The 12,023-nt window shown below is 44.3% G+C and overlaps 1 protein-coding gene across 1 annotated transcript in view; it reads left to right on the top strand.

Annotated features, from left to right (window-relative positions):
• The first annotated feature begins 2,890 nt into the window (after positions 1-2,890).
• Positions 2,891-12,023, top strand: part of LOC128701787 (G-protein coupled receptor GRL101) — a 134,611-nt gene continuing 125,478 nt past the window's right edge. Inside the window, exon 1 of the mRNA XM_070105097.1 lies at positions 2,891-3,237. Coding sequence (XP_069961198.1) covers positions 3,009-3,237 — 229 coding nt within the window. The 5' untranslated portion in view covers positions 2,891-3,008. The remainder of the gene's footprint in view (positions 3,238-12,023) is intronic.

Below are 12,023 nucleotides of genomic sequence, written 5' to 3'. Positions count from 1 at the left end.
ACACGAGGGTAGTACATTACTATCTGTCAGGAGGGTAGTACATTACTATCTGACACGAGGGTAGTACATTACTATCTGACAGGAGGGTAGTACATTACTATCTGACACGAGGGTAGTACATTACTATCTGTCAGGAGGGTAGTACATTACTATCTGTCAGGAGGGTAGTACATTACTATCTGACAGGAGGGTAGTACATTACTATCTGACACGAGGGTAGTACATTACTGTCCGACAGGAGGGTAGTACATTACTATCTGACACGAGGGTAGTACATTACTATCTGACAGGAGAGTAGTACATTACTATCTGACAGGAGGGTAGTACATTACTATCTGACACGAGGGTAGTACATTACTATCTGACAGGAGAGTAGTACATTACTATCTGACAGGAGAGTAGTACATTACTATCTGACACGAGGGTAGTACATTACTATCTGTCAGGAGGGTAGTACATTACTATCTGTCAGGAGGGTAGTACATTACTATCTGACAGGAGGGTAGTACATTACTATCTGTCAGGAGGGTAGTACATTACTATCTGTCAGGAGGGTAGTACATTACTATCTGTCAGGAGGGTAGTACATTACTATCTGACAGGAGGGTAGTACATTACTATCTGACACGAGGGTAGTACATTACTATCTGACAGGAGAGTAGTACATTACTATCTGACAGGAGGGTAGTACATTACTATCTGACACGAGGGTAGTACATTACTGACAGGAGGGTAGTACATTACTATCTGACAGGAGGGTAGTACATTACTATCTGACAGGAGGGTAGTACATTACTGTCTGACAGGAGGGTAGTACATTACTGTCTGACAGGAGGGTAGTACATTACTATCTGACAGGAGGGTAGTACATTACTATCTGACAGGAGGGTAGTACATTACTATCTGACAGGAGGGTAGTACATTACTGACAGGAGGGTAGTACATTACTATCTGACAGGAGGGTAGTACATTACTGACAGGAGGGTAGTACATTACTATCTGACAGGAGAGTAGTACATTACTGACAGGAGGGTAGTACATTACTGTCTGACAGGAGAGTAGTACATTACTGACAGGAGGGTAGTACATTACTATCTGACAGGAGGGTAGTACATTACTGACAGGAGGGTAGTACATTACTATCTGACAGGAGAGTAGTACATTACTGACAGGAGGGTAGTACATTACTATCTGACAGGAGGGTAGTACATTACTGACAGGAGGGTAGTACATTACTATCTGACAGGAGGGTAGTACATTACTGTCTGACAGGAGGGTAGTACATTACTGACAGGAGGGTAGTACATTACTATCTGACAGGAGGGTAGTACATTACTATCTGACAGGAGGGTATTATTTTACTACCTGACAGGAGGGTAGTACATCACTGACAGGAGGGGAGTACATCACTGTCAGGAGAGGAGTACATCACTGACAGGAGGGGAGTACATCACTGACAGGAGGGGAGTACATCAGTGACAGGAGGGGAGTACATCAATGACAGGAGGGGAGTACAGCAGTGACAGGAGGGGAGTACATCAGTGACAGGAGGGGAGTACAGCAGTGACAGGAGGGGAGTACATCAGTGACAGGAGGGGAGTACATCAGTGACAGGAGGGGAGTACATCAGTGACAGGAGGGGAGTACAGCAGTGACAGGAGGGGAGTACATCAGTGACAGGAGGGGAGTACATCAGTGACAGGAGGGGAGTACAGTGACAGGAGGGGAGTACATCACTGTCAGGAGGGGAGAACATCACTGACAGGAGGGGAGAACATCACTGACAGGAGGGAAGTACATCAGTGACAGGAGGGGAGTACATCACTGACAGGAGGGGAGAACATCACTGACAGGAGGGTAGTACTTCAGTGACAGGAGGGGAGTACATCAGTGACAGGAGGGGAGTACATCAGTGACAGGAGGGGAGTACGTCAGTGACAGGAGGGGAGTACATCAGTGACAGGAGGGGAGTACATCAGTGACAGGAGAGTACATCAGTGACAGGAGGGGAGTACATCACTGACAGGAGGTGAGTACATCACTGACAGGATCGGAGTACATCAGTGACAGGAGGGGAGTACATCAGTGACAGGAGGGGAGTACATCACTGACAGGAGGGGAGTACATCACTGACAGGAGGGGAGTACATCACTGACAGGAGGGTAGTACATCACTGACAGGAGGGTAGTACATCACTGACAGGAGGGTAGTACATCACTGACAGGAGGGGAGTACATCACTGACAGGAGGGGAGTACATCACTGACAGGAGGGGAGTACATCACTGACAGGAGGGGAGTACATCACTGACAGGAGGGTAGTACATCACTGACAGGAGGGGAGTACATCACTGACAGGAGGGTAGTACATCACTGACAGGAGGGTAGTACATCACTGACAGGAGGGGAGTACATCACTGACAGGAGGGTAGTACATCACTGACAGGAGGGGAGTACATCACTGACAGGAGGGTAGTACATCACTGACAGGAGGGGAGTACATCACTGACAGGAGGGGAGTACATCACTGACAGGAGGGGAGTACATCACTGACAGGAGGGGAGTACATCACTGCTGTCTACCTAGTCACGGTGATCTTTTAACTCAATATAAGTAACAGCTCCTCGGTAATAACCCACATTTTGACAAAGACAAAAGGTTGATTGATCTGTGTATTTCGTCCGTATTCTGGGATCCTCTTCAGCAGAAGAGGATCCCAGGAGGGGGTTGAAATATACTGATCAACCAACCTGTGCTTGTTCTCATGTAGGTTGTTATTGAGCTCATAAATAATAAATATGGCTAGACTAGGAATAAGTACATCAGAAAGGAGAAGCACTGTAGCAGGACTACTGGCCCGTACTTGGCAGGTCCTTCTCAATCCCACCACTGCTCAGTGAACTTTCTTTTTCTTACAGGAATCGTCTTTCCTTCCTCAAGCTCCTGGGCCAGCCTCTTGCCTGGAGGCATCACTGAACACACTCTTCGTGAGAGCAGACACCAGAGTCACATGGATCAAACTAACCACAACACCAGCCTACTGATCCATGATAGCAAGGCCACGGTGACGAGAGAGAGCATCCTAGCGCAGGAACAACCGGAGGAAACATCCTTGGGTGTCCTGTGCCAGCCAGGGATGTGGAGATGCTGGGACGGAAGTGTATGTGTCTACCAGAACGCTACCTGTTCCGGCCTGGCCGAGTGCCCGGATGAATCTGACGAGGCTGTTACACTCTGCGGTGAGTATTACATCTCTCAGAATAATTACTTAGTATTAAGACACACTCTTAAGGAATCCAAATCGACTTAACATCACCGAATAATTACGTGGTATTAAGACACACTCTTAAGGAATCCAAATCGACTTAACATCACCGAATAATTACGTAGTATTAAGACACACTCTTATGGAATCCAAATCGACTTAACATCTCCGAATAATTACGTAGTATTAAGACACACTCTTAAGGAATCCAAATCGACTTAACATCACCGAAAAATTACGTAGTATTAAGACACACTTTTAAGGAATCCAAATCGACTTAACATCTCCGAATAATTACGTAGTATTAAGACACACTCTTAAGGAATCCAAATCGACTTAACATCTCCGAATAATTACGTAGTATTAAGACACACTCTTAAGGAATCCAAATCGACTTAACATCACCGAAAAATTACGTAGTATTAAGACACACTCTTAAGGAATCCAAATCGACTTAGCATCACCGAATAATTACGTAGTATTAAGACACACTCTTAAGGAATCCAAATCGACTTAACATCACCGAATAATTACGTAGTATTAAGACACACACTTAAGGAATCCAAATCGACTTAACATCACCGAATAATTACGTAGTATTAAGACACACTTTTAAGGAATCCAAATCGAATTAACATCACCTAATAATTACGTAGTATTAAGACACACTCTTAAGGAATCCAAATCGACTTAATACTACGTAATTATTCGGTGATGCTAAGTCGATTTGGATTCCTTAAGAGTGTGTCTTAATACTACGTAATTATTAGGTGATGTTAAGTCGATTTGGATTCCTTAAGAGTGTGTCTTAATAGTACGTAATTATTCGGTGATGCTAAGACACACTCTTAAGGAATCCAAATCGACTTAACATCACCGAATAATTACGTAGTATTAAGACACACTCTTAAGGAATCCAAATCGACTTAACATCACCGAATAATTACGTAGTATTAAGACACACTCTTAAGGAATCCAAATCGACTTAACATCACCGAATAATTACGTAGTATTAAGACACACTCTTAAGGAATCCAAATCGACTTAACATCACCGAATAATTACGTAGTATTAAGACACACTCTTAAGGAATCCAAATCGACTTAACATCACCGAATAATTACGTAGTATTAAGACACACACTTAAGGAATCCAAATCGACTTAGCATCACCGAATCCTTAAAAAGTATCAATACATACATACGGGCCATTTAACTACCTCACCTTTTGCACATTTAAAAGCCTCCTGTTAAATAACTTGTCTAATTCTTAAGCAGTTTACAAACATTAGTCTACCTGAGATGCCCCGCATGTTAGTGCCTTTGTCTTTTGTATTATTAGATGTAAACTACGTTACCTGTATACCGTAGAAAAGACGAATATTTAATGTATTGTCTATCACCTGGTCAAGGGGGCGTTGAGCCCTGAAATTGTCTCCAGGTATACCCTTCAGGTATACCCTCCAGGTATACCCTTCAGGTATATCCTCCAGGTATACCCTTCAGGTATACCCTCCAGGTATACCCTTCAGGTATACCCTCCAGGTATACCCTTCAGGTATATCCTCCAGGTATACCCTTCAGGTATACCCTCCAGGTATACCCTTCAGGTATACCCTCCAGGTATACCCTCCAGGTATACCGTCCAGGTATACCCTCCAGGTATACCCTCCAGGCATACCCTCCAGGCATACCCTCCAGGTATACCGTCCAGGTATACCCTCCAGGTGTATCCTCCAGGCATACCCTCCAGGCATACCCTCCAGGCATACCGTCCAGGTATACCGTCCAGGTATACCGTCCAGGTATACCCTCCAGGTATACCGTCCAGGTATACCCTCCAGGTATACCGTCCAGGTATACCCTCCAGGTATACCGTCCAGGTATACCCTCCAGGCATACCCTCCAAGTATTACCTGTAGTCTACACCTTTGCGTGGTCGTCATCTTGGAGTTCTAGTACCCAGCACTGTAGTCTACATCTGTGCGCCTTTGCGTTATCTAACTTTGCTCTTTCCTATACATTATGTTAACTTTCATCAAGTTTATAATATCGTTTATTCGATTCTCTCTCCTACTTCTGTACAATCTTAAAGCGAAATAAGGATGGGAACAAATGCTGATAACTGGATAGTTAATAATAATAATAATAATCATAATCATAATCATAATAATAATAATAATAATAATAATCATAATCATAATAATAATAATAATAATAATAGTAATAATAATAATAATAATAATAGTAATAATAATAATAATAATAATAATAATAATAATAATAATAATAATAATAATAATAATAATAATAATAATAATAATAATAATAATAATAATAGTAATAATAATAATAATAATAATAACAACGTATATTTCTACCAGTACAAGATACAACTTATACAGACCATAGTTCACACCTATGACATACTATATAGAAAGTTCCTGGTTATGTAGAGCACTTCTGGTAAGTTGGGTTAATTTTGTGCCCAAGATGCCACCCACACTAGTCGCCTAATACCCTAATAAATTAGACTGATCACATTGACTCAAGGCTAAGGGACTGATTACCTCAACCTCCTCCTGTTCTTCACGATTCTCCTACGTATGGACTGATGAAGCCACTGTGTGGCGAAACGTTTCCTCAATAAAGATACCCAAGAGTTGCCCATGTGTCTAATTTATTTTCTTTAGTCACATCTGTCACTAACAGTCTAGTTGTGTGGGGCCTTTCTATAATAGAACGAATAATGGGTATAATGGGTATAATGGGTATAATCTAAGCTAAAACACATGAATCTGTTTTGATTATATTGTCAATATATTCGTAATATGGCAGTAAATTAGTCACGATAGCAAGAAACTGGTATAAACTGGTATAAACTGGTATAAACTGGTATAAACTGGTATAAACTGGTATAAACTGAAGTAAATTGGTGCAACAGCTGATAATTGGTAATAATTACTTATTAAATAAGCAAACGAACAACTATGTTAATAACATAAGGAAAAAAAAAACTGGCTTTAAGAACTATTCTTAAGCATTCAACTGGATTTTTTTTGCATACACACCGAAAGGTGTGTATACAATATATATATATATATATATCTTCTTTCTTTCAACGTACCAGCCGTATCCCACTGAGGTGGGGTGGCCCAAAAGAAAAAACTGAAGTTTCTCCTTTTAAATTTAGTAATATACAGGAGAAGGGGTTACTAGCCCCTTGCTCCCGGCATTTTAGTCGCCTCTTACGACACGCATGGCTTACGGAGGAAGAATTCTGTTCCACTTCCCCATGGAGATAAGAGGAAATAAACAAGAACAAGAATTAGAAAGAAAATAGAAGAAAACCCAGAGGGGTGTGTATATATATGCTTGTACATGTATGTGTAGTGTGACCTAAGTGTAAGTAGAAGTAGCAAGACATACCTGTAATCTTGCATATTTATGAGACAGACAAAAGACACCAGCAATCCTACCATCATGTAAAACAATTACAGGCTTTCGTTTTACACTCACTTGGCAGGACGGTAGTACCACCCTGGGTGGTTGTTGTCTACCAACCTACTACCACAGGATGGTAGTACCTCCCTGGGTGGTTGCTGTCTACCAACCTACTACCACAGGATGGTAGTACCACCCTGGGTGGTTGCTGTCTACCATCCTACTACCACAGGATGGTAGTACCACCCTGGGTGGTTGTTGTCTATCAACCTACTACCACAGGACGGTAGTACCACCCTGGGTGGTTGCTGTCCACCAACCTACTACCACAGGATGGTAGTACCACCCTGGGTGGTTGTTGTCTACCATCCTACTACCACAGGATGGTAGTACCACCCTGGGAGGTTGTTGTCTACCAACCTACTACCACAGGATGGTAGTACCTCCCTCGGTGGTTGTTGTCTACCATCCTACTACCACAGGATGGTAGTACCTCCCTGGGTGGTTGTTGTCTACCATCCTACTACCACAGGATGGTAGTACCTCCCTGGGTGGTTGTTGTCTACCATCCTACTACCACAGGATGGTAGTACCTCCCTGGGTGGTTGCTGTCTACCAACCTACTACCACAGGATGGTAGTACCTCCCTGGGTGGTTGTTGTCTACCATCCTACTACCACAGGATGGTAGTACCTCCCTGGGTGGTTGCTGTCTACCAACCTACTACCACAGGATGGTAGTACCTCCCTGGGTGGTTGTTGTCTACCATCCTACTACCACAGGATGGTAGTACCTCCCTGGGTGGTTGTTGTCTACCATCCTACTACCACAGGATGGTAGTACCTCCCTGGGTGGTTGCTGTCTACCAACCTACTACCACAGGATGGTAGTACCTCCCTGGGTGGTTGTTGTCTACCAACCTACTACCACAGGATGGTAGTACCTCCCTGGGTGGTTGTTGTCTACCATCCTACTACCACAGGATGGTAGTACCTCCCTGGGTGGTTGTTGTCTACCATCCTACTACCACAGGATGGTAGTACCTCCCTGGGTGGTTGTTGTCTACCATCCTACTACCACAGGATGGTAGTACCTCCCTGGGTGATTGCTGTCTACCATCCTACTACCACAGGATGGTAGTACCTCCCTGGGTGGTTGCTGTCTACCATCCTACTACCACAGGATGGTAGTACCTCCCTGGGTGGTTGCTGTCTACCATCCTACTACCACAGGATGGTAGTACCTCCCTGGGTGGTTGCTGTCTACCATCCTACTACCACAGGATGGTAGTACCTCCCTGGGTGGTTGTTGTCTACCATCCTACTACCACAGGATGGTAGTACCTCCCTGGGTGGTTGTTGTCTACCATCCTACTACCACAGGATGGTAGTACCTCCCTGGGTGGTTGTTGTCTACCATCCTACTACCACAGGATGGTAGTACCTCCCTGGGTGGTTGTTGTCTACCATCCTACTACCACAGGATGGTAGTACCTCCCTGGGTGGTTGTTGTCTACCATCCTACTACCACAGGATGGTAGTACCTCCCTGGGTGGTTGTTGTCTACCATCCTACTACCACAGGATGGTAGTACCTCCCTGGGTGGTTGTTGTCTACCATCCTACTACCACAGGATGGTAGTACCTCCCTGGGTGGTTGTTGTCTACCATCCTACTACCACAGGATGGTAGTACCACCCTGAGTGGTTGCTGTCTACCAACCTACTATATATATATATATATATATATATATATATATATATATATATATATATATATATATATATATATATATATATATATATAATCAGCTGACGAATTTGGATTACATGGTCTCGGTTGTCATACGTTGGATGGGAAGTATGCCAGACATGACGGGGAAGGGGGGAGGGTGTCAGTGACAGATAAGATAAGATAAGATTTCGTTCGGATTTTTGACCCCGGAGGGTTAGCCACCCAGGATAACCCAAGAAAGTCAGTGCGTCATCGAGGACTGTCTAACTTATTTCCATTGTGGTCCTTAATCTTGTCCCCCAGGATGCCACCCACACCAGTCGACTAACACCCAGGTACCTATTTGCTGCTAGGTGAACAGGACAATAGGTGTAAGGAAACGTGTCGAAATGTTTCCACCCGCCGGGAATCGAACCCGGGCCCTCCGTGTGTGAAGCGGGAGCTTTAGCCACCAGACCACCGGGCCTGGTAACAGTTGTCCGGCAGAACTGGAACCTCAAGTACTGAGGTCTAACAGAAACCAGAAGCGTCCAATTGGAGTCACTATGCTACCCTGGAAGGATGGTCAGCAGAGTGCATGGGACTACACCTGTGCTCTTACGTTAGGTGACACCTACTTACCACACTCTGAAACTGAAGGCTGTTGAGCTGCCAGTTTCATGGAGACTCAGAAGTTCAGCAGATACAGAGAGCTGCCACCTTGCTACAACTTCGTCCCAGTAAGAATGGTAACCCTCAGAACATAGAGCAAGTGTGCTCTAAAACCCCTGAAAGAGTTAGGTGAACAACTTATCACAGAAACCAAGAACCCCCTGAGTGCCAGCTTCCTCTTTCAAATAATCAGTGTTGCGATCCAGAGGGGAAATGACTGCAGCATTCTGGGAACACGACCCACAGCTGAGGAGCTGGATGTAGGCTCTGAGATGTAGCCTCTTGATATTATTATAATCAAAGAAAGCGCTAAACTGACAAGGGTCATACAGCGTTGCGAGGTAGAAAATAGTGCGGAGGTTATAAACAGCTAGGTGGAAAGGGAATCAGAGGTGAGGGGAGAAAAGGGATGAAAGGGACGCTAAGGGTTGTATATCAAAGTTCGTAAAGTAAAACAGTCAAAAAGTGATGGTAAGTCAAAGGCAGGACCGTCTGCAAGAAGGGAAGATAAGGTAAGAGTGGTAGGTCGGCGGCGTTGGAGGTAAATCCTGCGAGCTCAGTGGTAAACTGGGCCATCTACAAGAAAGTGAAGAACCGAAAGAGAGACCCGACAAACCTCACAGAGAGGAATAGTGTGTCGTTCCATACACAAATAACCCGCACATAAAAGAGAGAAGCTTACGACGACGTTTCATTCCGACTTGGACCATTGACAAAGTCAGTGTGACTTTGTCAATGGTCCAAGTCGGACCGAAACTTCGTCGTAAGCTTCTCTCTTTTATGTGTGGGTTATTTGTGTATCGTTCCAGTCACGGTATTATGCCTTTTTGTTATTTATAAGTGTGTTGTTCCATGAGATACCCATGGGTAAGGCGAGTATGGCCGATGCGGAGACGGGAGAGCACAGTCTCCTGAGTACAGCAACGGTGGTAAGAAGATGGTTACAAACCTATAAGTGGTTGCCAACGGCTGCAAAGATGGGCAGAGATGGCTGGAAAATAATCTCTGAACGGAATACCTCTATACTATAGGAAACCGGAAGATCACGGACCACCCAACAGAAAACGACGTTTTTATGTTGGCTAGCCACACGAGGTAAGCATAGTTGAATACGAGGGACTAATGGATGAGGGGAATTAAATTGTTTAATGGCTTGTAAAGCACTGAGGGACTCTGAAATGGTTATAAACGTTGAAGGAGACATATCTAATTTTGAGAAGCGCTGTGAGGATGGCGTATAACTCGGTAGTAAAAATACCAGCCGAGTCTAACAAATGACCTCGGACAACATCGTCAGGGAACACTGCCGCGAACCCAACACCGTCAGAAGATTTAGAACCATCTGTATGGACAGCAACGGCATGAGCATGCGACTGCAAGTGATCAAGAAAAAAAGCGAGAAGCAGTCATAGGTAGGAGAGCTTTGGTGCACAGCAGTAGAGGAGAATAGACACGACCTCACAAGTGGGAAGGGAAAAGGCAGACGCTAAATGAACATACAAAGAGGTAACTGGAGAGAAGATGGGAATGAGTGGAGATGAAGAGAAAACGGCCGGAGTAAGCATGGGCGTCGAACTAACACTCTTCGCATTAATCTCGTTCATACCTCTCCTCCCTCTACAGATGTTCCTGGTGTCTACTCTATTTCTTGCTCCTCCTGTCCTCTTCAATACTTCGGAGAAACTGGTCGATCTCTTTCTGACAGACTTAGGGAGCACAAAAATAGTGTTAGGCTTGCCGACACTAACAATGCTTTTTTCTGTCACGTCAGAGATCATAGCCATCCTATTGACTGGTCTTCTGCTAAAACTGTCTTCCCTACTTCCAACTCGAACAGTCGCCGTCTAGTTAAATCCTCCCTAATACACAACTTTCCTTGTATGAACCTTAGCCCTGGCTTCGTCTCTGTAGATGACTTCCTCTCCCACTACATTGTAAAATGCTCCAAACTTCAGAACACACGTCACTTAACCTGAATCCTCATTTTTTCTTTTTCTTTTTCTTCTTCCTCTTCCCCTTTCCTCTTTCCTTTTATCCTCTGGGTTGTCTTTCTCTCTCCTGTCTCGTGTTTCTGTTCCTTCTTCATTTATTTCACCACTTCCCCTTTCACGCACCTCTGTGCGCTTGCTCTCCCTCTGTGGGTTTCTAGCTCTCTTGCAGTGCTCCCCTTCCTTTGTATTTGACTGGCTCGTCATCCTTATTTCCCACTTCTACCACTGCCACTACTACTACCTCTTCTACTACTACTACTACTACTACTACTGATGAAATTAAGACACATGTGCGGCGTCTGGGTGTCTTTGTTGTGGACGTTTCCCCATCCAGTGGCTGGCTGGATGGCGAAACGTCTACGATGGGGATGCCCGGGTGTTGTGCATGTGTCTTAATTTCATCCTGTCGGTATTATATACAACTCTTGTACTACTACTACTACTACTACCTCCACCTCTTCCTGCCTATATATAGCCGTCCTGCTCCACCTCTGGTTAGTGTGACTTTGTCAATGGTCCAAGTCGGACCGAAACGTCGTCGTCAGCTTCTCTCTTTTATGTGCGGGTTATTTGTGTATCGTTCCAGTCACGGTATTGTGCCTTTTTGTTATTTATTTATTAAATAATGGGCTTTTACTAACGTCTGAGACCAGCCTATACATAGAACACGAAGGTCATAAGCACGGACAAAGTAACGAAGGTCATGAGCATCACGACGATCAGCTAAGGAAGGTACATTCGCCTCAACACAGACGCTTTCAACAAGGAGTAAACAAAAGGCAACAAGGCATAAGCGTAGACCTTGACGATGAAGGGGATCTAACTTAGAAAGAGTGGAAGGAGAAGCTGCAGAATAGACTTGGTTACCATAATCCATCTTGGACAAGACTAGGGTGGAATACAAACGGAGGAGAGTCCGTCGATCTGCTCCCCATGAACGATG

This window comes from Cherax quadricarinatus, chromosome 96 (genome assembly GCF_038502225.1).
Source record: "Cherax quadricarinatus isolate ZL_2023a chromosome 96, ASM3850222v1, whole genome shotgun sequence".
NCBI classification, from domain to species: Eukaryota; Metazoa; Arthropoda; class Malacostraca; order Decapoda; family Parastacidae; genus Cherax; species Cherax quadricarinatus.
This window is presented reverse-complemented; position numbering and strand designations above follow the sequence as displayed.